The sequence below is a fragment of the Hylobates moloch genome, unplaced genomic scaffold (genome assembly GCF_009828535.3).
Source record: "Hylobates moloch isolate HMO894 unplaced genomic scaffold, HMol_V3 SCAFFOLD_6, whole genome shotgun sequence".
In the NCBI taxonomy this organism is placed as follows: Eukaryota; Metazoa; Chordata; class Mammalia; order Primates; family Hylobatidae; genus Hylobates; species Hylobates moloch.
In genome coordinates, this window is record NW_026652281.1 from 156,684,508 (window position 1) to 156,712,371 (window position 27,864).

The 27,864-nt window shown below is 41.8% G+C and overlaps 1 protein-coding gene across 5 annotated transcripts in view; it reads right to left on the bottom strand.

Moving 5' to 3' along the window:
- MAPK9 (mitogen-activated protein kinase 9) overlaps positions 1–25,228 on the bottom strand; it is a 45,908-nt gene extending 20,680 nt beyond the window's left edge. For 4 of the 5 annotated variants that reach the window (XM_032158942.2, XM_032158947.2, XM_032158941.2 and 1 more), the window contains exons 1-4: positions 25,060–25,228; positions 14,078–14,207; positions 9,634–9,692; positions 6,236–6,374 (exon numbers count right to left, since the gene is read on the bottom strand). In XM_032158942.2, the coding sequence (XP_032014833.1) occupies positions 6,236–6,374; positions 9,634–9,692; positions 14,078–14,207; positions 25,060–25,181 (450 nt within the window). In that variant the 5' untranslated portion in view covers positions 25,182–25,228. Of the gene's footprint in view, positions 1–6,235; positions 6,375–9,633; positions 9,693–14,077; positions 14,208–24,416; positions 24,566–25,059 lie in introns of those variants that run through there. The other variant, XM_058440233.1, reaches the window with a different exon arrangement.
- Between the last annotated feature and the right edge of the window lie 2,636 nt (positions 25,229–27,864).

Genomic DNA, 27,864 nt, shown 5'->3' on the forward strand with positions numbered 1-27,864 from the left:
GACCTCTGTAATATGTGCTTCCAGACTGAAGGCTAAGTGCCCAGCAAATCTAAAGAAAAAATGTCCATATCAAGGCATACATCAAAACATCTCAGAATACAAGGAATAAATAGAGTTTAAAAGTTTCCAGAGATAAAACCAAACCAAAACCCAAAACCACAGCACTTAAAAAAGGTTAGTCATCAGCCAGGCGCAGTGGCTCATGCCTATAATCCAGCACTTTGGGAGGCTGAGGCAGGTGGATCACGAGGTCAGGAGATCGAGACCATCCTGGCTAACAGGGTGAAACCCTGTCTCTACTAAAAATACAAAAAATTAGCCGGGTGTGGTGGCGGGCGCCTGTAGTCCCAGCTACTCGGGAGGCTGAGGCAGGAGAATGGCATCAATCCGGGAGGTGGAGCTTGCAGTGAGTCGAGACCATGCCACTGCACTCCAGCCCAGGTGACAGAGCGAGACTCCGTCAAAAAAAAAAAAAAGGTCACCAGATGGCACTAAGGAACTCTGGAGCCGTGCTAGATGCCTCGCTACCACGGGCACCGCCTCCGTCACTCTGAGCACAACTGATCTGTGACTAAGAATTCTACACACATCTACACACAACCACACTACTCATCATGTGAGAGGGCAGAATAAAGTTTCAGACATTTGAGGCCTCAACAAATTTCTCTCCCCTGTGGCAATTTAGGAAGCTTTTGGAGGATGTGTCCCACCAAAACAAGGGGGTAATCTGAGAGACACGGAGAGCAAGCAAGGAATCCAACATGGGACGGAGATGAAGGAAACCCCCAGAAAACCACCAAGGGAGATCCAGGACAGCCCCTTCCAGCAGGTGCAGGGGCAGCCAGTGCAGAGGGGAACAGGGCTGAGGCTCAGGAGAGGTTCCTGAGAAGATGAAACTGATGAAATACCCAAGACACCTGCATGTGCTGAGAGAAGATTTAGATGCCGATAGAAGAGTTAGGGTTGAATTACCAACAAGAACATAGAAAACTACCCCCAAAACAAAAACCTCACACAAATAGAAGATAAGTGTTTGTTAACTCCAGGGAACAGAAGGTGAAATGGGAAGGTCTGCTGTGCAAAGCATTTACACGCTCACGACGATGCAATGAGCCAAACACCATCACATCCGCCAGCCTGGGAGGAGGGCGAGGAAGGCCGAGGGTGAGGGCTGGGTTGGTAAGAAGCTAAATCAGCATCTTATGCCCCAAACTGAGAAAGGATCAATGAAGAAAGAGCTAAGCATATTATTTCAATATGGAAATAGACACCAAAACAATCCGCTGAATGAACTGAAGGAGTTTGCTTCTAGGGAGAGAGAAATAAAGGAGGAGGTGGAGGTATCTGTTTTTCATAAATATTTGATCCTTGATTAAAAAAACAAAGCAAGTTACTTGTTTAGCAAGTTGCTACACAGTTATATACAAGGTGATCCTGTCTTCGACGAACGTAAGTTCACAAGGACGTAAGTACAGATATGTTGGTATTAACATCAGTCAACAGAGAGATGCCACGCAGAGGGAGGCAGGACATGCACCAGCGTGCTCTCACTGGCCATCTCCAGGTGCTAACAGAGGGCTAGGTTACTTGCATTTCATTTTTTGAATTATATAAAATATATACATTGGTGGGATATCATGGGCAAAACTTTATCTTTCAAATACTTAAAATTTATGTTCTGTATTAAACCATTTTAATAGGCAAAATTAAAAGTGTGTCTATCTCTGTGCATGGTACTGTAGATGGGACAAAGGATGGTGCAGTCCACACAGAACAGTTAACTTAGGGCCCCTCCCTTCCTGGGATGTGGGCAGGGGTGGGGCGGGGGTGCAGGGGACAAGAGGGAGTTTCCCTCTTTGCTTTATACACCTGTGCACTGTTTGGAACTTCCCCACAGTGAGTGTGCATCACTCTCCCACACGGACACAGATGTGGGGAGAGCCTGGCAAGTCCATGGATGTGGGAAGCAGGAGGGAACAAGGTGACAGGGAGGACACAGCAAGATGCCAGGCGGGTGGGGGTGGTGAGCAGGAGGCAGGGATGGCAACGGGGTCATTTTCTGAAGGCTTCTTAGGTTTCTATACCTCGTGCTGGGTAAACCAAACACTCCTCTGGACCCCATCTGACTCAGGCTGCAGGCACCGACTACTCCAGGAAAAGGGCCTGCAGATGCGCAGCTCTCACAAGGCCCCAGTGACAGGCGGCCATTGCTTCCCACTTACCTTGGGGCCCAAGGGGGAACAAGTCAGACAAACCATTTCCCCTCATGAAATGAATAAGGCCTAATGTAGTAAGACTAATAATCTGGGAAATTATTCTAAAGCATGAATAAAATGTATTTAAGAGATATTAAGAGTACCTTAAATTATACGAAGGTTTGTGGAAATTTCAGGAACAGAAATAGAATGGTACATCAGGAGATCTTTAATTCAGAAGCCTAGTGTTACTATTTTTAAAGCAAAGTCACCAATATATTATTTTAACTGACCATCTGATGGCAGCAAAGGTTCTATTTTAAAAAACAGTACACTAGATGGCAGATGGGAGGCTGTCAGCTAGCCCTGGGAGGACAAGAGCTATCTCTGACGCTGGCCTTGGGCCGCAGACCTGAGGCTTGAGACGAGGCAACCCTGCCCTCTGTGGGTCGGTGGGCTCTACCCCCAAGGGACGCCTTCACTGGCTGTGATGGAACCAATCTTTCCAGGCACAACAGATCTGAAAAAATTATTACCACTCCACCATCTAAAACCCATCTGCTTATTTCTGTAATAACAGGCTCCGCTGTTCTTGTCTCTCACTAGCTTCTTCCCCACAGATTTCAATTCAGCAAAAATACAACCTTTTGCTCTTAGAACATAAAATCTAATGGCAATCTGTCAGTAAAATTAGTATAGTAATTATCCAGGGAATGCTAATAATATCTATTTCTGATAAAATTATATTATCTCTGCCTCTAGTCTCACTCAATATTTTAGTCGTTTTTTAAAAAAATTCGGGCCGGGAGGCCCTGGGTGGCTCTGCCACAGACTGTCACCCTGTGACTGTGGAGATCCCCAAGCAGGATGCCATGGAATCCTGGAAGCCGGGAAATGGAAACAAATGGGAAGACCAGAACACTGAAAGTCATTTCAATAATTCTGGACAAAATTTATGAAGTCCTGTGGTAGAAAGACTGTGTGAATGTAAAGAAGATAGTCATTGTGGAGAAATATTCGGCGAGATTCCAAATCTAAACCTGAAGAAGAAAATTTCTGCTGATGTAAATTCATGTGAATGCAGTGTGTGTGGACAAGTCTTCATATGTCCTTCACCCCTTAATAGGCACATCTTATCTCATTCTGGACACAAACTATATGAATGTAAGAAACGTGGGGTGAAGCCATACAAATGTAAACAATGTGAGAAAATCTTCATTTCTCTCATAAATGTCCAAAGACACATGGTAACACACACTGGTAATAGGCTTCATAAATGTAAGAAATGTGGGAAGACATTTAAGTTTCTCTATTTACTTCAAAGACACAAAGTAATTTACAATGGAGAAAAACCCTGTGAATGGAAGAAAGGTGGTAAAGCCTTGAGATTTTGCAGTTCTTTTCAAAAATAAAAGAACTCACAGTGGGGAAAAACCTTATAAATGTCAGAGATGTGGTAAAGCCTTTGGACATTCTGGTTACCTTCATAACCATAAAGGTGCTCGCGCTGAAGAGAAACCCTGTGAATGCAGGAAATGTGGGGAACGATTCAGTTTTTGTAGTTACCTTCAAAGACATAAAAGAGCTCACGATGGTGAAAAATCTTCGCTGTGTTTAAGAAATACGGTAAAAGACTCACTCTTTCTAGTTCCATTCAGAAACATAAAAGAAATAATACTGGAGAGAAACCCTATAAATGTAAGAAACGTGGCAAAGCCTTCAGTCATCCCTGCTCCATGTGAAGACATAAAAGAACACATATTGGAGAAAAGTCCTGTAACTGTAAATAATGTGGCAAAGCCTTCAGTCAACACAGTTCCCTTAGAAGACATGAGAGAACTCATACTGGAGAGAAACCCAATGAATGTCAAAAATGGGATAAAGGCTTCAGTCGGTTCAGTTACCTCCAAACACATGAGAGAACTCATACTGGAGAGAAACCTTATGAATATAAAAAATGTGGCTGGGCACGGTGGCTCACACCTGTAATCCCAGCACTTTGGGAGGCTGAGGCAGGTGGATCATGAGGTCAGCAGTTCGAGACCAGCCTGGCCAATATGGTGAAATCCCGTCTCAACTAAAAAAAAAAAAAAAAAAAAAAAAAAAAAAAATGTGGTAACACCGTCAGGCATCCCAGCTCCCTTCAAACACATGAAAAATCTCACACTGGAGAGAAACCCTTTGACCGTAAGGAATGTGGTCAAGTCTTTAGACATTCCAGTCCTGTATGTAAACATGAAAAAACTCACACTCTGTAGAAATCCTGAGAATGTAAGGATTTGGGGAAAACATTCAGTTAATTCAGTTATCTTTGAAAACATGAAGAAATTATACTGGAGGAAAACAGTATAATTTACATAATATGCATATGAGAAATGTGATGACGCCTTTATATGTTCCGGTTACCTCTGAACACATTAAAGAGCACATGGAACTTTTCCATTTCCCTTTGAAAATACGAGAAAAAACTACTACTGAGGAAAAATTCTATGCATGTAAACAATGTGGTAATGTCTTCAGTCTTTCCAGTTCTACTTGAAGATATAAAAGAACTCATTTCTGAAAAACCCTATAAATGTAAAGAACGTGGGGATGCCTTTGTTTCTCTCAGGCACTTTCAAAGACACGATGTATGCAAACTGGAGATGGATCTTTAAATACAAGAAGGTATTCTGTATCTAAACCCCAGTAGTTTGCAAATAAGTTTTCATTTTAATAATTATTTCAAAAGTCATCTGAGAACTCCCACTGAGAACAAATCTTATAAATTTAAGGAATTTGGAAAGCCTGATACAAATTAAATATTCTACAATGCTCAAAACACGCACATGAATGAAATGTTATACACGTTATAAATATACTGTGTTTGTCAGTGGCTCATTTCTAATGATGATCTCTGGACTGTTGATTTCCACCTTATTTAACATGAAAATATTGAGGTGAGAATTCTGTAGATACCCTTTAAGCAACATGAATTCAATAGGTAGTGTGGGTTTTTTTGTCAGTTAATACAAAATTTTGTCTGTATGTCTAAATGTTTTTGGATCGATGGGTGAATTAAAATGTATTTCTAATAAGAAGGTAACATTGATTTTTATGTAGCTTTTTAATTGTTCTGGAATATGTCACTGAAAACAGATTTTGTTAACTGTTGGGGTTTTCTTACTGGCCTTATTTGACAAGTTTTCCTTGTTCTTCACCTATTACATCAATTCCATCTTTCTTTTTTATGAAAAATGTACTGTTTTTTGGCAGGAAGAAGTTTATTTCATTTTCTTTGCTAATGAAGTATTGGTATCAAATTGTAAAAAAAAAATCTATCATGATAGTCTGCTTACACAGCTGTACAAGTAATAATAACAAAAACTTGTAAAATCAGCTTAGAGAGAATTATACCATTGCTCCCTAGCTTATTAACTGTTTTTCCTGACAGTACAGTCACACTGTCATTCAAATCCCAGCCTCTGCTGAGCCCACATGCCTGCTCTGAACCCTTGTGGCACAGGGTCTGGCCACTCCCACCAGTGATGCAGGGAAGCTGGCACGGCAGAATTTTAGGAGAAGAGAAATGGCTATGTGGGCCATTATTTAAGAAAGAGAGTTCTCAAGCAGCTGCCTCACTGACTACTGAACTACTTTAAGTTCCTTGCTCATTAGAAACGGGATTTCAAATATGGCAAATATATTAACCATAGGCGAATGTAGATAAATGGTAGTTGGAAGTTCTCTGTCCTATTCTTGAAATTTTTCTCTAAGTTTTAAGTTACTTTAAAATGAAAAGTTTAAAACAATGTATTCTTGCGCAGTATCTGACTGAGAGCACAGTACCCGGCTGTGTCCACAGCAGCTGGTCTAGCCTGGCAGGCCAGGCAGTTCCACAGATGCTTCCTAGAATGACTCTCTTAAAACACCATATGATTCCATCATTTATTTGGATTTTCAACCCTAACAATTTTTTTTAAATGTTATTTTGTATGTAAAGGATTATGACAACCAAATGATTATGTTTTTAAAAATAAAATTAATACATCACTACTTACTCTATGAATTATACCAGCTGAATGCAGATGTTTAATACCACAAAGCATCTGGTAAAGAAGGTAGGACATTCTTTCATGATCCAGCTCCATGTGAATAACCTGACATAAGTTAGCATCCATTAATTCCATAACCAAATACCTGAGGGAGAAAAGGTCAGTTATTTATATGAAAATTATCCAAAGTTCCTTTATGACTAAATTTCATGAAACTGTAACTTACTTCCAATCACTGCACTGGCTAAAGTAAAAAGATAGATTGGTATAATGGAACTTTCTTAAAATTTTCCAAAGAATATATAAATAACAAACTTAACGTCTTACAAGTTAAAAATTAAAAAAAAACAAAAACCTTTTATAGCATGGTAAATAGAATCTCAAACACACAAATTTTCCTACTTCTTACATTTTTGGCTGAAATTCTTCTTACCAGCCTAAAGACCATGCTGTTATAGGCTCACCAATCATAACACATGTACCCTCTGGTGGGAGATACTGATAACGGGGGAGGCTCTGCATACAAGGGGCTGGGGACAGACAGGAACTCAGTACCTCCGCTCAATTTTGCTGTGACTCTAAATTGCTCTACAATATATATGTTTTTAAAAGTGACTATACAACAACAACAAAAAGGACACTTGACCCCACTCCCCGCTTAGCAACTCCCCGATTCTTTGCTCCCTTTGCAAGCAAAACTCCCCAAAGAGGTGTCTCATGTGCTATCTCCAATTCTTCTCCCGTCTTTTTATTTACTTATTTATTTTTTATTTTTTTGAGACGGAGTCTCGCTCTGTCGCCCAGGCTGGAGTGCAGTGGCGCAGTCTCGGCTCACTGCAAGCTCCGCCTCCCAGGTTCACGCCATTGTCCTGCCTCAGCCTCTCCGAGTAGCTGGGACTACAGGCGCCCACCACCACGCCCGGCTAATTTTTTGTATTTTTAGTAGAGACGGGGTTTCACTGTGGTCTCGATCTCCTGACCTCGTGATCCACCCGCCTCGGCCTCCCAGAGTGCTAGGATTACAAGCGTGAGCCACCGCGCCCGGCCCTTTTATTTTTTAAATTTTTTTGAGACAGGGTCTCACTCCGTTGCCCAGACTGGAGTGCAGTGGCATGATCTCGCCTCACTGCAACCTCCACCTCCCAGGTTCAAGCCATTCTCATGCCAAGGACTCCCAGAGCTGAAAATTAAATAAATAATAATAAAAAAAAAAGCCATCATGCCTGGCTAGTTTTTCTAGTTTTAGTAGAGACGGGGTTTCGCCATGTTGCCCAGGCTGGTCTTGAACTCCTGACCTCAAGTGATCCACCCACCTCGGGCCTTCCAAAGTGTTGGGATTATAGGCATGAGCCACTGCACCCAGGCTTCTCCCATTTTTTTCTTAATCCCACTTGGATCAGGCTTGTGCAGCCGCCGTTCGCTGAAACTGTCCTCCTCAAGGCCACTGACGGCTTCCATGCTGCTAAATCCACTGGCCAGTCCTATAATCCTAGCGGGTCCTGCCCTGTCCTGTCTCCAACTTCTCGCTGTCAAAATACCCAGCAACTGGTCCTTGACCCTCTTCTCTTCTATAACCACAGTCACTTTCTTAGTGATCTCAGTTATAGGCCATCAGCTCCCAAATTCCTACCTTCAATTCAGACATATCTCCTGAACTCCAGGCTCATTCCTCTGCCTCCCTATTCCCAGTTCCACCTTGATGTCTAACAGGCATCTTAAAGCCATGTCCAGAACTGAACTCCTGATTCCACCCCAGCCCAGTCTGCTCTTCGCACAGCCTTCCTCATCTCAGTTGAGAGCTCCTTCATCCTTCAGGCCAAAAATCTAGGTGTCATTCTCAATTCCTCTCTCTCACACCACACATCTTATCTATCAGCTAATACTGTGGCTCTATCTTTAGAACCATTTCAGCATCCAGTCTCTCCCCCTCTCACCCTTCCTATTACCCCTCTGGGCCAAACAAACCCTCCATCATCCCTTAACAGAACTGCTGCAATAGCAGTAACTGATGTTCCGTGCCCCCACCCCTTACAGTGGGTTACCAACCCAGAAGCCAGAGTTATGCTTTTAAAACAGAAGGCAGGTGAGCTCACTGCTCTGCTAAGACTCTTACTCTGACTTGCCTTAGAGCAAAAGACATCCTTACAATGGCCTAGAGGCTTGTCGTGTTCACCCTCTTCTCTTCCCCCGCCCCCTCATCCCTAGCCACGCCACCTCTTGATGGTCTTGGAAAATACCAGGTGGGCATCCACTGCTGTCCTGAGCGCTGTCTGTTCCTTCTATCTCCATTCTACTTGCCCCGAAAGGATCTGTGGGACCAACCTCTTTTTTTTTTTTTTTTTTTTTTTTGAGACAGTCTTGCTCTGTCGCCCAGGCTGAAGTGCAGTGGCGTGATCTCGGCTCACTGCAAGCTCCACCTCCCGGATTCACGCCATTCTCCTGCCTCAGCCTCCCGAGTAGCTGGGACTACATGCACCCACGACCACGCCCGGCTAATTTTTTGTGTTTTTAGTAGAGACGGGGTTTCACCATGTTAGCCAGGATGGTCTTGATCTCCTGACCTTGTGATCCGCCCGCCTCGGCCTCCCAAAGTGCTGGGATTACAGGCGTGAGCCACTGCGCCCGGCCAGACCAAATTCTTTATTTCCTTCAAGGCTTTCTTCGCATGTCACCAACTCACGGAGGTCTTTCCCCAGCCACCTTATTTAAAACTGCAGCCTCAGATCCAACCCTCAGCACGTCTGATCCCCTGACGCAGCTCGACCCTTTGTCCACAGCACCTAGCACGTTCTAATGGACTACATGCTTTCCTCATTTATCATGCTGCCTATCTATCTTCCCTGACAGACTCCAGGGAAGCCAGGTGTGCCCAGTCCCAGAGAGTGCCCAGCACACAGAGGGCAATCAGAGATTTGTTAATGACTGAACACACCAATAAATTAAGGATGAAGTTGGGCATTATGCCTCTCAGTAGACTAATACTTCATTTCACTGTTAGTAAGATGATTCTACTTAAGATTCTGGAAATACAGAATCTTAAATAGAATTAGTGACTTAATCATTTCAAGTAATACTCATAAACTCCTGAACCCTAAAATCCTGGCTATCAAGGATTTGAGAAAAACATTTTATAGGTCAGCAAAACACATTACTGATCCTGGTCTGCTCTGAAGAATTCTTTCTAGTCATCCTTTATCTGTTATGAAGATGAAAACCCATGTGGTACAAATAATTAAATATTACCATCAAATTTTCTAAATATCTCTCTGCAACAGAGAAAGTTATCTGTGATGTCACAAAATGTATTGCCACCTACATTTCCTAAGTATAAAAAGCAGTTGCTGTCTTTTCTAGATGTTCATTCTTTGATGTACAGTGCATTACTGAATAAAAATGATACTTACACATCTTGAAATTCTTCTAGAGTTTTTTGTGGTGTAAACACATTTAACAAACTAATTATCTGAAAAGAGAAAATTAATTATACTTCAATATGTCAGATTACTTGATTACAAAAATTAAGTTTAATATTGAAATGCATTAAGACGGGAAAAAAAATCACAGCAGAATTCAGTACTTATTATTATTACTGCTTTTACCAATTACATGGCATTTGAGAAAAGTTAAACATCAATTAAAGGAAAGATGCACTTTTAATCAAATCACTTTCATGTGTCCCTAGTAACTTAATTATTACAGAATTTAAACACATAATATCTTTTTGAACATAAAAAAGTAGAATTTACGGGTAAAAAAACACTAAATAAAGCAGTATGTTAACTCTGAAAACTTAAATACTACGTACAAATTTCTAAAAAGTTTTGAAATACGAAGGCTAAGCTCATATTTTTGTGTGATAAAGTGAACGGCCTCGTAGCATCATATTTTTACCTAAAGAGGGTTAAAGAGCTGATCCTGCTGCAGGCCTCCATCCTGGCACCCTGACATGATTTGGCTACGTCCCCACCCAAACCTCATCTTGAATTGTAATCCCCATAATCCCCACGTGTCTAGGGAGGGACCTGGTGGGAGGTGACTGGATCATGAGGGCAGTGTCCCCCATGCTGTTCTTGTGATAGTGAGTGAGTTCTCATGAGATCTGATGGTTTTCTAAGGAGCACTTCCCACTTTGCTCTTTTCTCTTTCCTGCTGCCTTGTGAAGAAGGTGCCTGCCGCCCTTTCGTCTTCCGCCATGATGGCAAGTTCCCTGAGGTCTCCCATACCATGCACAACTATGACTTATTTACACCGCTTTCCTTTATAAGTTACACTGTCTCGGGTATTTCTCTATGGCAGTGCGGGAACGAACCAGTACACACCCCATGGTGTAAACAGCGAGTCCCACAGCTTAGGCACCCAACACATAACCTCAGTCATTCCAGATGACTGAGGGAAAGATGAATTATCCATTATACAGGATTGGGGTGATTGGTTAGCTAAGGACAAAAATAAAACTGCATCCATATTTCAATCTGTATACCAAGAAAAACTCGAAATGGAACAAAGATTTAAATCTAAAACATGAAATAAAACATCAGAATATAGATAAACATTTATATAATCCTAGTGTAGAAAATCTTTTCTAAACATGACAGGAAACCTAAGAGATCTGAGTACATTAAAATGAAACAAAAAATGGGTGATAAAAAATCAGTATGTCAACAACATAAATAATGTCAAATGGAAAAAAAAAGTAAAGGGCAATAGTTTTAATATTTAAAAAAAACCCTCCTACAAATGCAGAAGAGACCAGCAGTCCATAAGAAAAACGGATAAAGGCCATAAAAATTAAATTACCAAAACACATAAAAATAAATGACAACCTCACAAATAAAAATGAAATAGCATTTATCTGTCAAATTGGCAAAAGCAAAACAAAAAAAATCAACAGTATGTAGTGCTGGGGGATTCTGAAGTAACAGACATTCTCAGATACTTTTTTTTGTTTGTTTTTGAGATGGAGTTTCACTCTTGTCGCCCAGGCTGCAGTGCAATGGTGCGATCTTGGCTCACTGCAACCTCCGCTTCCTGGGTTCAAGTGATTCCCCTGCCTCGGCCCCTCAGTGAGCTGGGATTACAGGCGCCCACCACTAAGCCCAGCTAATTTTTGTATTTTTAGTGGAGACAGGGTTTCACCACGTTGGCCAACCTGGTCTTAAACTCCTGACTCAGGTGATCCACCTGCCTTGGTCTCCCAAAGTGTTGGGATTACAGGTGTGAGGCACAGCGCCCGGCTGATACTTTTTTTTTTAGGAGATGGGGTCTTGTTTTGTTGCCCAGGTGTGCCTTAAACTCCTGGCTTCAAGTGACCCTCCTGCCTCAGCCTCACAAGTAGCTGGGATTACAGGTGGAAGTGACCGTGCCCAGCTTCTCAAATACTCTTAATGAAAATATCAAACTCATAGTCTTCCTTGAGGTCAATTTGTCAGTATATTTTAAACTAGAAGTGTGTGTACTCTGACCCGACAATGTTGGCCAAGAAATTCACCTGGACGTGTGCAAAAATTCAGGCGTAAGAATGTTCACTGCAGCACTGCTGATAGCAGTGAGAAACAAAACAATCTATCCAAACCAGGCGGCTACAGTCTCTTAAATAAATCACTGTGCATCTGCGCTATGCAACCATTTAAAAACTGGCTCATATCTATGTTCATCAAAGTATATGAGGTCTACCAACATTGCATGAGGAGAAAAGCAGGATGAAGAATAACACGGTTAATCTTGCCTATGTACTTGTGCACATGTATGCATAAGAATGCTCACCAAATTGTTAATGCTAGTAATCTGTGGGTGGTGGTATTCAGGAGTTTTTACTTTTTTATATTGTTTGAATTTTTTAAAATAATACATATTTTTTGTAACCTGAAAATTTTTTTAAATAAGTAAGCAAAATAAGGCCGGGCACGGTGGCTCACGCCTGTAATCCCAGCACTTTGGGACGCTGAGGCAGGCAGATCACGAAGTCAGGAAATCGAGACCATCCTGGCTAACATGGTGAAACCCTGTCTCTACTAAAAATACAAAAAATTGGCTGGGCGTGGTGGCAGGCGCCTGTAGTCCCAGCTACTTGGGAGGCTGAGGCAGAAGAATGGCATGAACCCGGGAGGTGGAGCTTGCAGTGAGCCAAGATCGCACCACTGCCCTTCAGCTTGGGCGACAGAGCGAGACTCCACCTCAGAAAAAAAAAAAAAGGTAAAATAAAGCATGCATGAGAGAAATTAAAACCAACTCAAGCCACAGACTCAAAAGAAGGAAGCTCAGGAGTTTAAGACCAGCCTAGGCAATGTGGTAAGACCCCACCTCTACAAACAATTTTAAAAACTGCCAAGCATGGTGGCACATGCCTATAGTCCCAGCTACTTGGGGGGCTGAGGTGGGAGAATCACAACCTGGGTGACAGAATGAGACGCTGTCTCAAAAAAAAAAAAACTTCCAGATTTAACATTTTATATTTTATTTATTTATTTATTTATTTTGAGACAGTCTCGCTCTGTCGCCCAGGCTGGAGTGCAGTGGTGTGATCTCGGCTCACTGCAAGCTCTGCCTCCCGGGTTCACGCCATTCTCCCGCCTCAGCCTCCCTAATTTTTTGTACTTTTTAGTAGAGACGGGGTTTCACCATGTCAGCCAGGATGGTATCTATCTCCTGACATCATGATCCACCCGCCTCGGCCTCCTAAAGTGCTGGGACTACAGGCGTGAGCCACCGCACCCGGCCAACATTTTATAATTTTGTAACGTGGCAAGGTTATCAACATAATGCTCAGCGACCACTAGGAGAACACAGTGTGCTTGACTGAGCACAACTTCATTTTCTAGAAACATTATTTCTCCGTAAAATTTAGTGCTTTGATTTCTGTGGCGCTTCCAAGAATAGCTACTCTAAATGTAACATCATCTAATAACGTGTATTTGAAACTGATATGTCATATACAAGGTAAAAAGCTACTTATAGAGCAGCATCTTTCCACAAAATATTTAGTTGTTTCTCAATTTGTTAGATTAATACTGTTCCCATTCTATAGAAACAGAGTATCAATTGATATTCCTACTTTGGTTAAGTGACCTAAATTCCTATGCACCATAATGATGTCTCTTTCTAGCTTTAATTTCCTCAATGTTTATTAAGAATTTTATCAGCCGGGCGCGGTGGCTCATGCCTGTAATCCCAGCACTTTGAGAGGCCAAGGCGGGTGGACCACGAGGTCAGGAGATCGAGACCAACCTGGTTAACGCAGTGAAACCCTGTCTCTATTAAAAATACAAAAAATTAGCCAGGCGTGGTGGCGGGCGCCTGTAGTCCCAGCTACTCAGCAGGCTGAGGCAGGAGAATGGTGTGAACCTGGGAGGCGGAGCTTGCAGCGAGCTGAGATCCCGCCACTGCCCTCCAGCCTGGGCGACTGAGCGAGACTCTGTCTCAAAAAAAAAAAAAAGAATGTTATCAATAAAAAATAGGCGGGGCACGGTGGCTCACTCCTGTAATCCTAGCACTTTGGGAGGCTGAGGCAGGTGGATCATGAGACCAGGAGATCAAGACCATCCTGATTAACACGGTGAAACCCTGTCTCTACTAAAAATACAAAAAATTAGCCGGGCGTGGTGGTGGGCGCCTGTAGTCCCAGCTACTCGGGAGGCTGAGGCAGGAGAATGGCGTCAACCCGGGAGGGCAGAGCTTGCAGAGAGCCGAGATCGCACCACTGCACTCCAGCCTGGGCGACAAAAAAACAAAAAACAAAAAACCAAAAACCAATGTTAATAGCTACTTTTATCCTTAACTTATCCTAGGTCTGAAGATGACCACATTATTGACAATATGGAAGCACATAGACAACACACACACATCACTTACATTTTTATGATTGACACATTTTAAGAGGACGAGTTCACGATAAGCTCTCTTTGCATGAGTTTGGTTCTGAAAAGGACGGCTTAGTTTCTTGACTGCAACATTTATCCCAAGAACTGTATCAAATGCAGCACTAGAATTAGGAAATATAATGCACAATCCATTAGAATGGTTTTGGAAAATATAGCAATGCCAGAACATACATTGAATATATTATCTTTTTAATAAGTAACAAGGAAAAATCTGCTTATTTCCATTCAAGGTACTTGCACATATGAAGAGCAGAGTGAGTTGGCTAAGACTACAGCATGGACTAACTCCTTTGCAGAGACACATTTCAGCCACAGTTAAGATGGGGTTCAGCAATCCTTCACACACCAAGGTTTCATAGTTTAGATTATATTCAAAACCAGGTAATTTAATATAGAGTGTATAAAACCAGTCAAGAAATGAAATCTTCAGTTTAAACCTGACAAGAAGTTGGAAACAAAGTCACTGTTTCCCGTCTTAAAATGTGTATATTTTGGAATATCACAGTAGAGGAAATGGTTGAGTTCATGAGGAGAATAAATCTAAATTTTGAGTCACTGTGTTTTTTTCCCAGATAACAGTATCTAGAAAGAAATGAAGCCAAAATTTCAGCTCATGGTAAATGTTCAAGATACAAAATCTCTAACGTAAGCAACTGCTATAAAAAGTTCTTTTAGAAATATCTCCTCCTACTACTATAGTAAGAATAAAATCTACAGGCTGTGTTTCCAGCATCTCGTTTCCTGTTGAAATTCTGTTCATTTTCCTCCAGAAAATAGACACGAAAAATCAAGTAGCCTGATTGCACATTTTTAGGTTTCAAACTGGTACTAAATAGTATCATTTGTGTTATCACCTCTGGGCTACTCATGAGGGCTAACAGCTACTAAAGGCCACCGTTGAGAACCTAAGCACTGATTTAAATATTGTTTCTATTTCTTTATTCCATTGAGTTTATAACATTGTTTACATTTATTCTCTTCTATTAATGCTTTTTGCCAAACAACTTGAACTTAATTGAATCTGTTTTAAAGTTGAAGGCTATCTGCTGTAGCGTTTGGTTAAGAAGCTACCTTACTTTAATTCAGTTTATATTACATGTCTGTCTATATATATATGTAAATCCACAGGCTCATATGCAAATTGAACCATTTACATGAATTATAAAATGATGAAGATATATCCATTTGTGAAACGAGTCATTAACGTACATGTAGCCATGTATGTATTTATACTTATATACTTCTCAGACTCAAGAATTTGAAAATAGGCCAGGTGTGGTGGCTCATGACTGTATTCCCAGCACTTTGGGAGGCCAAGGCAGGCAGATCGCTTGAGCCCAGGAGTTTGAGACCAGCCTGGGCAATACGGTGAAACCTTACAAAGATTAGCTGAGTGTGGTGGTGCATGTCTGTAGTCCCAGTTACTCAGAGGACTGAGGTGGGAGGATTGCTTGAGCCGGGGTCGAGACTGCAGTGAGCAGTGATCCCTCCACTGCACCCCAGCCTGGGTGACAGACTGAGACCCTGTTGCCCAGGGTCTCAAAAAAAAAAAAAAAAAAAAAGAAAGAAAGAAAGAAAAGAAAAGAAAAAAAGAATTTGAAAACAGACACACATTTTTGGTATCAAAAGTTTTTGTCCAAAATTTCAGTTAGATAGGAGGAATAAGGTCAGGAGGTCTACTGTGAGATATGGTGACTGCAGTTAATAACAACGTATTGTATTCTTGAAAATTGCTAAGAGTAGATTTTAAGTTCTCTTCAGAAATTTTTAAAAAGTATGTGAGGTAATGCATATGTTAATTCACTCAATTTAGCTAGTCCATAATGTATACATATTTCACAACAATATGCTGGACATGATAAATATATACAATTTTTATTTGTCATTTTAAAAAAGTTTTTGGCTAAAACGAGGCAAATGGACCAGGTCTAAGCATCTGAGTGGGCATAAGCTTCCTCACTTGTAGCTCAGCTCCATGAGGAACCATCTTCAATTACTCCTGGTTTTGGTTATTGTGGTCACTCAAAGAATGCATTTTTATCACTGTCTCTTCATTTATCAACTTTAGAAATGATTTACCTACTCCCCACTATGAAAACTGAGTAGTTAGCCACTTCCTTGAAATCCCCAACACCTCCTATTTTTTTGTTGTTCTGCTTTCTGCTTTTTGGGTTTTCCCTGGTCACGTCTGTAAGTAACATCCCTAATCCTCATGCTTCTTCAACTCTGAAGGGAACGTCTTGACTTCTGCATATGTAAAATGTGACTATTCCATTCCTTTCTCCTCCATTTATCATATATTTATAACTAAGTCTTCTGTATTTCTTCTTTAGGATGTTTCTAGAAGTTGAAAATCAATACATGGAGTGTAGGTGTGTGTGTGTACACATGCAAATATCACTAACTGCCAGAGCTGGGATTACATTTCATTTTCTAAAGATCACATGGCTCTTGCTGCCACTCATAAGAGGGTAAGACTATTTCCGGGATCAAGGACAAAGGATTCTCTTTTCTTGTATTTCATCAACTGTTCAAACATCGTGTCCTTTTTATTTGTTTTATAATTAGACTATGATTTTTTCTAGTTTTCCCCACACATTTCTAATAAATAATAGATTATTTTATTATATTCTAGATTATTATTTTAGATCAGTTTTAACTAATAAAAAATGCCAGTTTTAGCCTATCACTGGCACTTCCTAGCTTCTCACATTATTGTTGTCTGGCATCTCCCCCACATGATTTGCAGACGCTCTTCTTGCAGATTCCTTAAGACCTGCCATGCAGCCACCATCCTGAGATTTCTTTTCACAGTCCCCACTGCTTCTTGTATTGCGTTCTTGTGTTGCCTCTCTTGCTGGAGTACATCCTCAAGGAATTTCCTCAGAAAAGGTGCATGGAAGATAGATGGTATTGCTCTGCCCTCACCCTTGATTGATAATATATTTTCTGAGTTTAGAATCAATTTTCTGTGAGAACTTTGAAGGCACTGTTCCACTGATTTCCACACTGAGTGCTGACGGTGAGAAGGCTTATGCCTGATGCTCTACTGATTCCTTTGCTTCTTTTTTTGTATCCCAAAAGCCTCTCACACCCCCAACTAATTACCGTCCCTCCTGTCCAGCAGCGATAAACTGCTTTGACATGTACGATAATCACTTTCTCGCTTTACCAGCTAAAACATGCACCCGGAGCTCCCAGTTTTTTTGGCCTGTTTTTTGAAATCTTCTGTGTCTGACTTCTTTGGCTCAGTATTATGGGACTCATCCATTGTTGTACTCCATTGTATGTAGCTGTAACTCATTCCATCATTGCTGTAAGATGCCTTTGTATAACTATATCTCATTACATTGATAGATATTTCAGTTGTTTTTAGTTTTCAATCAATTACAGAACACACGGTCATCACCATTCCTGTACGCAGCTCTGGATCCCCTATGCAGGTGTTTCTGATGAGCAGACAACTAAGAGTGGGAATGTATCCATTGTATTTCAGTAGATAATGTCAAACTCTTTGCCAAAGCGGTTCTACAAATTTGTAGAACTGCCAGCAGTGCACGAGGGGTCACATCTGAGGGCTGCCTCTGGGTGGTTCCACATCCTTACCAGCACTTGGTATCACCAACAGCTTAGTTTTTAACCATTCTGCTGAGTGTGTAACGGTATTTCATTGCAGTTTTAAACTGCACTATCTTGATGAATAATGACATTGAGCACTTTTTCCTGTTTATAGGTTATTTGGGTATCCTCCTGTGACAACCTGTTGACTATTTGTCTGTCTATCTTTATAATCTTCTTGACTGTTCTTTACATATTCTGAACAAGAGATTTTTTTTCAGTCATATATCTTCTCACATCTATGCTTATCTTTTCAGTTTCTTGATCTTGGTTTTTTAAAATAAACAACATTACTTGATTTTAGTACAAAATTTATCAATCTTCTATGATTTTTTTTTTTTTTAGAGATGGGGGGTTCTCATTATGTTGGCCAGGCTGGTCTTGAACTCCTGGCCTCAAGCGATCCTCCCACCTTGGCCTCCCAAAGTTCTGGAATTATAGGCATGAGCCACCACATCCACCAGATAAAGGTCTTTTTATGTTGTGTTTAAGGGAGTCCTTCCCTACCCCAAAGATCATGAAGACATTCTCTTATATTATCTTCAAATAGCTTTACTGGTTTGCCTTATACATTTACAGCAATTCAACTGACGTTGATTTTTGTGTATATGAGGTTGGGGTCAAATTTCACTTTTTTCCACATGAACATTCCTATGTCTATTTATTTAAAAGACTATCCTTTCCTCATTGCTCCACAAGGTCACCACTGCTGTAAGTCAGAAGCCCACACATGCATGATTCTGTTTCAAGGTTGGTCCACTGTTTCTCCTTAATCACCAGCTTTCTGGTGAGTCTTCACACCTGGCAGAGGGAGTGTTCCTCCCTTCTTAATGGGTGTCTTGACCATTCTAGGGTTCTTATTTTTACATATAAATTTTAAAATCAGTTTGTTCATTTCTTTGTTTTTTAAGACTATTGAGATTTGATCGCAATCACTCTAGACAAGTCTGAAAACTGACCTTTATGGTGGTAAATATTCTAACTCATGAAAATCAGATATCCCACCATTTCAGTTTTATTTCTTCTAATTTTTTTAGCTTTTTGTATACGAGTCTTTCATATTGTTAGATTTTTCCTCCAGATATGATAATGTAAAAGTTTTTGTCCTATTTTAAATGGTATCCTTTTCAAATTTTCATTTTCTATATGCTGCTAGTATATAAATATGCAATTTTGCCGGGGGAGGCGTACATATACTGACCCTGCATCTTGCAAAGGGGCTAAACGTACTCATTAATTTAACAAAAGGCAGATTATCCAGGTGGGCCTATTCTTATCACGAGAGCCCTTTAAAGGCAGAGTTTGCTCTGGCTCATGGAAGGGTGGAAAGTCAGGGAGATGTGAGTATGGGAAGGACTGGGCATGCCACTGCTGCCTTTAAGATGGAGGAGGTCACTTGAGAAGTTAAATACGCAGCCTCTAGGAGCAGACAGCAGCGCCTGACTGAAAGAGATCAAGAGATTGGGAACCACAGACCTAAAGCGGTAAGGAACTAGACTCTGCCAACAGCCTGAATGAGCTTGGAAGCAGATACCCTTCCAGAACCTCCATCTGTGAGCCGAGCCCAGCCCAGTCGAAATCTTGACTTCAGCTTTGTGAGATGCTGGGCAAAGAACCCAGGCAAACCCACCCACGTTTCTGACTATAGAACTATGAGATCATCAATGGGTGTTGTTTTAAACAACCAAGTTTGTATTAATGCATTATGCAGCAATAGAAAACTAACACCTTCTCTCTTTTGGGCTCTTCTACCATTTCTGCCTCTGCAGCTTTCATTCTGGAAACTTTTTGCTGACCTCTCCTCCAGGTCACTAAATCTCTCTTCAGTTATATCTAGTATGCTGTTAAACACATTAAATTCATAATTCAATTACTATAGTTTTTACTTCTAGAATTTTGATTTATTCCTCTTAAAAGTTTTCATTTCTCCTCCAAAACTTTTAATCTTGCCTTTATCACCTTGAATGTAACATCATAGCTATTTAAAAATGTGGATCTAATAATGCCAATATCTCCTATGGATCTGTTTCTTTTGTCTGCTGTTTCTGCAGGATTTTATTCATGTTGTCATATCTCCTTGTGTGCCTAGACTGGGCCTTGCACGTGTAAAACTTTTTGCTATCTAGAAATAATTTTATCTAATACGACGCTGTCTTCCTCCACAAAGAATTTAAATTTATTTCTACTAGGTACATGGGGGCACTAGCAATTTTTGTTTACCGCCATGCAAGTTCAGCAAATGAGATGATAATCTGAAGCTGAGTGGCAGTGCCTGTAACGGCCAATCTCTGAGTTACCTTTACTTCTAGGAAGCAGCCTTTTGTTGGTCCCAATACAAGGCAAAAGAAGTTTGCTATGCAGTATTAGAGGGCCCTGGACTCTAATCCCTGTCTCCTAGCCACAAGGCAGTCCAAAACACTCTCTTAGCAGCCCCTTCCAGAATTTTCAAATGCCCCTAAGGGAAAGACAGCCCCACATGCTGAAGCTCCCCTCACTAGGCTTGTGTGCTTCCCCAGATCCTGACCTAGTAACTCCTCACTAACTTACTAGCTCTCTAGGGGAAAATGCTGAGCATGGGGGACAGGGGGAACGTTGGGAGAAAACTGGCACAGCCGTTTCACAGGCACACTTTTAATTAACAGCCCTAGTTTTAGCCACTCATTTCATCTCTTCTTTATTGTCATCTCTATGCCCACAGCCTCTGTAGTTTTACTATAGCTAGGTTCTCTTCCTTATGCACATACTTCAGCTACTTATTCTCACTTTATCTGCTGTTTTATCTGTATCACAAGATTCAAACTACTTTCTACATTTCATAAATTTGTTAAAACTCTCTTCCACTCATTACTGCCCTCTTATCTTTGTACAGGTGTTTGGGCCACCATCTTAAATGAGAAGTTCCAAAGCACTCATTTCACAGGTGAAAACATTAAGGCCCATAAAGAAACTGATTTGCCCTGGTCACAAAGAACTCTTCTCTGAGGAAAAGAGCTGGACTCAGAACTCAAATCACAGCCATCCTATGCCTCAAACCACGTCTCCTTTATCACAGAAATTTTGTTGTGAACATTGTTATGTTTTTATTTATTTATATTAATAGAAAATAAACCATGTTAAGAACAGGCTAGTACTCATGTTTGTACAGAACTTGAGGATACAAAAAGGAACATGCTATACCAATTATTTCATGTTAAGGCTGTAACTGTTACTTCTAAGTACTGGCAGACTCAATATTAAACACTTTTTTAAAGGTTAAACATTTCATAGAACGGTTTCATAAAACAAATAATCTTTACTATTTTGGCCAAAATTGAGATTTTTGAAGGAGAAAGAAAAACTGAATATATGTATGAAATAAATGTACACACATTTTCCCCACTAGAGCTTCAAAATCTTACAATTACTTAATTGTACTATAACAGTTGATATTTATGAATACTTCAAAATTATATTTTAAAACTTATTTTAGGCCGGGCGCGGTGGCTCACACCTGTAATCCCAGGACTTCGGGAGGCCAAGGTGGGCGGATCACGAGATCAAGAGATGGAGACCATCCTGGCCAACATGGTGAAACCCCATCTCTACTAAAATACAAACAATTAGCTGGGTGTGGTGGCGCACACCTGTAGTCCCAGCTACTCGGGAGGCTGAGGCAGGAGAATCGCTTTGAACCTGGGAGGCGGAGGCTGCCGTGAGCCAAGATCGCGCCACTGCACCCCAGCCAGGTGATGGAGCAAGACTCTGTCTCAAAAATAAAATATTTTAAATTTTAAAAACTTATTTCCTAATAAATTTTACTAACATTTTTAAAGGAACAAAAACAAATAAATCAAAGACAACTATAAAAACAATTCAAAATTAGGAACCAGAATATTTTCTTCTGCTTCCAGCTCTTCCATTTAATCCTGTACAGGTCACAGGCCCTACCTGCACGTTGGTTTATCTGCACACCTGCCCTTCATAAAGCTCTAATTTAAATAGGAGATTAACTAGTTGCATAAACCATACACTGTTGCTATTATATTTCTCAAAAATGTAAAAATACACATGCTTGTGAATTAGTTTCCTACTGCTATTGTAACAAATAATCACAAATTTACTGCTTTAAAGCAACACAGATTTTACTATCTTACAGTTCTGGAGGTGAGAAGTCCAAAATGCATCTTATGCCTCAAGAGGTAAGCAGGGCTGCGTGGCTCCTTCTGCAGGCTCTGGGGGTAGTCTGCTCCCTGCTTCTCTCAGCTGGTTGGAGGCTTCCTGTATTGCTTGGTTGTGGCCTCACATCACTCCAAACTTCGCTCTGTCATCACATCTCTGACTACGACCCTCCTGTCTCCCTTTCGTAAGAAGGACCCACCCAGCTAAACCTGGGATAACCCCCCCATCTCAAGACCATTAATGTAATCACAACTGCTAAATTCCTCTTGCCATGTAAAGAAACATACACATTCCAGAGATTAGGACGTGGACATCTCAGGCAGGACCATTATCCTGCATGCTACACCCCCCAAAGAATCACTGACAGATGATTTTCAAGTATAATAGTGACAAAAGGAAGTTTTAGATCATCAATTAACTATATAACGCCAATATTTTAATATGAAATATGATAGAAAATCCAATTCCTCTTGTCAAAGTGTTAGCTAATCTACTGTTGAGCTTATTTTTGGAAAAGCAAGCTTTTTTTTCTTTTTTGAAACGGGAATGTGCCATAACTAGACTATTTCCCAGTGCTACTTGGTGCCTCATAGCCTGGTGAAGGATACAGAGAAAAGAGAAAGGGGGAAAGGAAGCTAGAATCACTTACAAAGTGTTTACCTTCCCTATTAGAACACAAGATAGAAGGATACCATAAAACTGAAAGTCAGTTATAGCTATAAAAATTGAAACTGTTCTTGAATATAACAATTGTCTTACAGAGATAAATGCAATTAACTGAAAATCGTTTAATAGGTGTTTAGTGAATATTCATTCATTATTACTAAGATTCTAAACAGAGGTTGGGGTCAGAGGCCTTGTCCTATCACAGCATCAGTGGTTCAGAGTCTTCAACAAGTCTCTCTGTGGTACAGGCAATAAGGTCCCAAAGGCCCACAGCCTGTTTTGGTCCCAGGCCTACCACCAACACCCTGTGAGATGGGAGAAGCAAGTGAGCCTTCCTAGTCCTTCATTTCACCACCAGTGAGGGTTATGGCAGAGCTCATGGTGATTCTACAACATACACTATTCACATTACTACCAACCTTCAAAAGCAAGTGAATGACATGCCAGCTGGGAGAAATGAAGCACATATTTAAAACAGCTACCTGTAGGCCGGGCACAGTGGCTCACGCCTGTAATCCTAGCACTTTGGGAGGCCAAGGTGGGTGGATCATGAGGTCAAGAGATCGAGACCATCCTGGCCAACATGGAGAAACCCCATCTCTACTAAAAATACAAATATTAGCTGGGTGTGGTGGCAAGCACCTGTAGTCCCAGCTACCGGGAGGCTGAGGCAGGAGAACTGCTTGAACCCAGGAGACGGAGGTTGCAGTGAGCCGAGTTCGCGCCACTGCACTCCAGCCTGGTGACAAAGCAAGACTCTGTCTCAAAAAAATAAATAAATAAAACACCTACCGTCTACAGCCACAAACAACTCCCCAAGACCGCCGATATTTCTCCCTTCTTGCTCCCTCTCTCCTTTTTCTCTCTCTGGCATGCACACATCAAATTATCTGTCAAATTATCATCTAATTCCAAACAGGAGATGGATTATAAACCAAAAGAATGTTTTGTTGTTTACAACTTTCCATTATCATCAAAGTTTCCTAATTTGAACCATCATCCACTGACTTTAAAACATTTTTTTTTTTTTTTTTTTTTTTTGAGATGGAGTCTCGCTCTGTCGCCCAGGCTGGAGTGCAGTGGCACAATCCTGGCTCACTGCAACCTCCGCCTCCCAGGTTCAAGTGATTCTCCTGCCTCAGCCTCCTGAGTAGCTGGGACTACAGGTGTGTGCCACCACACCTGGCTAATTTCGGTATTTTTAGCAAAGACGGGGTTTCACCATGTTGGCCAGGATGGTCTCGATCTCTTGACCTCGTGACCTGCCCACCTTGGCCTCCCAAAGTGCTGAGATTACAGGCATGAGCCACCGTGCCTGGCCAACTTTAAAACTTCTTCTGGCACACTGGATTTAAGTGCCAATACAGCATGTGGCATTGGGAAGTTAAGATCACCATTACTTTAGATGCAAGCTGGGCATTACTTCCAAACAGTCCCTTTCCCGCCTCAGTTTCTCAAAGAAGCTCTGGACTGCAATTTCCTCTTAGCTCCCAGGGCCTTCAGCTGCCAGGGCTGAAAAAAACAACTGTTTCCCTGATCATAGGTCTCTGCAACAGATGATCAGTTAAAAATCATTGTTAAAGATTCTCCAAACCCAACATCTCTACAAGGAAATGTAAACTACTCTACTAGACCATCCAAAAGAGTTTTCTTTTATCTCAAATCCCCTCTGCCTACTAGCTGTAAACGTCGGATGTTTAACTGCATCACGGTTTCTTTAGGCACAAAGGTAATCCTGTTTTCACTGACCAAAAAAAGAAAAAGAAAAAGAAAAAAAAAAAAGAAAAAGTTCTGCCCATAAAAATACGGGGTAAAAAGTGTGGGACGTGCTGATAACTGCAGTCTAGGAAACACGTGAAGAGCTTTACCTTGAGCTGGCCCGTGACGCCGCGGCTGACCGTCTTACCATGCAAGAGACTAACGTTCAGGGTCAGACTAACGATTCTGACGTTCTGGGCTGGACACACAGTTGAAGTGAGACACCAAGGAAGAGACGGCCAGCCCAACCCCTCACACGGCATCCCTTCCTGGTTAATCCATGGAGTGACAATGACACTGACTGGCCTCATCCTGCCAATGAATGGCAAGGCACTGCAATGATGGCGCCTAGAAATGAATAGGAGTGATTGGGAATAAAAGGGGGAGGGGGGGGAAAAGGTGGCCATGATGAAGAAATGAATAAAACTCCAAATTTCTGTTACAACTCACTGTCATACCTATTACCTCTGATATCATAATGACAGGAGAAATGAAAAAAAATGAAAGAAAAAAGAAACAAACAAAAAAGAAAACTTGCTACCTATTTAAGTTCCTGCAGCATTCTAAGAATATGGGTTTGTACCCTACAGCCTGACTACACAGAACTAGAGCAAGCAGTTGATTCAATTTAGCTCATAAACCTATAACAGAGTTTTTTTTTCAATCATCAATGTTTCTAAATCCTGACACTTTAGTTTTACTTTTTATTACAGCAAAAACTCAATCCACGCTATTAAAACAGACCATACTTACCAAACAATCCCTTGGGCCCCAGAGCCAATTGGTTTCAGCTGCTGGTAACGTTTTAGGACAGTGAAGGTTGAGTCTGCCACTTGCACACTGTAAAACTGACTGTCACATTTACTGTCGCTCATGATGTAGTGTCATGAAATATTCCAAAGGGTGGGCAAGTTTCAGATTCCTTCAAAGAAAAACAGAATGAACATGCATTCTTACCAAAAGTATACACATACAGCTCACTTAATAGTGTTCTGAACTTATTGGTATGTAAGACAATGTGGCTGTAAGTTGATAAAGTCAATTTGACCAAGTTCTGAACTTGAGCAAGACACAAAAAAATGCAGACATTTCAGTGGTACCAGACCACTATGAAAGGAAGGAATTTTGAGGCCCAGCAATACCACACTTTAAGGGGTTGGACTAGAAAATAACCACCTTTGGAGAAAAGAATCTATGCATTACTACTGGCTACGAAAAGACTCCATCACTCTGTGCTTCTCATCAGCTTGCCCCTGTGGAACCATTTACACCTCGCCGTCTCAACTAGAGACGGAGGCGTTGTTTCAAAACGATCACTTCTAGAATGCCTAAAGAGAAGCAAATGGACCAGTCTTCTGCTCAGTGGACAGATTCTGGTTGAAATGATGACCCAAAAAGCAAGATTCATATGCCAAAGTGACAGGCTGTCAGAGGCCTGGTGGCATCCGTGTGCTGCATGTGCCCAAGCATGTGCTCCTGCCTCAGGATGTGGGTCCCAGAGCCGGCATCAGCTGGCACAGCCCCAGGGTCCCACATCACCAGCGGACTTCAGGGTAGATATCTGTGTATGAAGAACTCTGCTGTGACCTACAGTCCATAATAGCAACACCAGGAAGTCTATTCACTACGTCTGAGTGTAGGCCAGCAGGCCCAGAAAGCAGCTTTGCTGTGGTTGAGGCACAGGCTGAGATTCCTTCTCTGCAGGAGCCCGGATGATTTTATACAGAAAACAAGCAAACAATTGGCAAGTGCTTCCCAGGCTCCTGTCTGGTTATGCTGATTTAAAAGTCAGCGAGCTATTTATTTTGGTCTTTTAAAACTATTTAAACTACTTATTTGGTCTTTTAAAACTATATAACCAACAATAAAATCATATAGGTAAACATTCCACACTGTTTAAGACTACAGAATTTGTTCTACAGCTCCGTCAAATCCCTTGCCCTTATGTTCTAGTATCTAATATTTAACGTCAACCCAATGAGATTTTTGTGGCGATGATTTGTATTTCAACACAATGATGTCTAGGATTTTCCTTAAACATAGAAATAAATGGGTTAATAACAAGTCTAAATAAAGAACTGAGTCAAATTAATAATTTCTCCAAGTGACCACTGCCCCACAGTCTTCTCCCCATCCTCTGGGTGGTGGCTGCAGTGTGGCTGCCACTCTGACCACTCCTGCCGAGATGTGTTAGCATGCCAGCCAGGGAGTGACTCCAGGGACGCCACCGCACTTTAGATGCTGGACAAACAGCTGCTCATACAACCTGCACAGCAGGAGTATCAGTCCCGTGTTACCTGGGAGCAATCTAGGGCTGAGTGAGCTGAAACACCTGCCTAGGCCACACTGCTGTGAGAAGAGCACTCGGGAGGCCTCCAGGCTGGCAGGTCACTGTGCCCTAAGCTGTAGGAGGTGCGAGGCAAGTCTGTCTTGCTCATGGCATCTCATACTCCAAGGACAGGAGGACAGGAAGCTGGTCTTTGGGGCACCGTGAGCATTCAGTAAACCTTTGTTAATCTGATTCCCCACAATGCTGCTCCATTTTACTGACATCTAAAGAAAGATCCTTTTCTAAAGATTAGCTTATTTACAGTTTGCAAGAGGCTGAAACAATTCCACTCAACATTTAGGGGATGCCTTCATGCACGAAAGTGGTAAGTATTGCAAGAGATATGCCATCGTCAGCTAGCAACCAATCTTGAAACAGCACGTACTTCACTATTTGGGGGAGAAGTGTGAGCAATGAGTCCATTATCTACATTACAAGTTACAATGCGGTAAGGGCCATAAGCAAAATGTAAACAAAATCAAAAGGCAAAAGAGACCCTACCCACTGGCAGGGGTGCAGAAGACAAGGACGGCTTCATGGAGGAGGCGGCATCCGCCCTTAGACTCTTTTGCCAGAGACGGACAGTAGAGGCACAGAGCTCAAACTGACTGTGTCCAGACACAGCGAACTGCTCAGCTTGGCTAGCAGGGTACAAGTGCAAAGGATTAGAGACAACTCAGCAAAAAGGCAGGCACCCACTACCACCTGCTCTACTGGGGGTGGCTGTTCCTCTGCTATGCTGCAAACACACCAGCGACACAGTTACTTGCAAGCATGTACTGAGTACCCACTGTGGATGGTGAGGTACCATGCCAGGACACGTTGCCTGCCCTCAGTAAGCGCACACTCAGGAAGAGGCCCTGCACACCAAGGGTCCTAAACCCAGTAGGGTGAAGAAGATTTGGGGGAATGGGAGGAGAAGCAGCAGAGGTGGAGGCACATTGGAAATGTAACAAGTCACCAGGGACTTTGCTGGGTAGAGGGTGAGTGAAGCTGGAGAGAGAAACGGAGGCCAGATCACTATGAGCCCCAGAAACCACCCAGAGCCATCTGGCCTCAGTCCTGAGGGCTGTGGAAGCCGTCAAAGCATCAGAGGTGCAGCACAGGTGCTGAGATGCTCCAGGATCCAGCCCTCCCTTCCTCGCTTTCCTAAGAGAAGCCTTCCCCTTCCTGCTAGATAAATGGCTGCCCAACTAGAGACGACGCCTGGCAGCTTTCCCAGTAGCCAG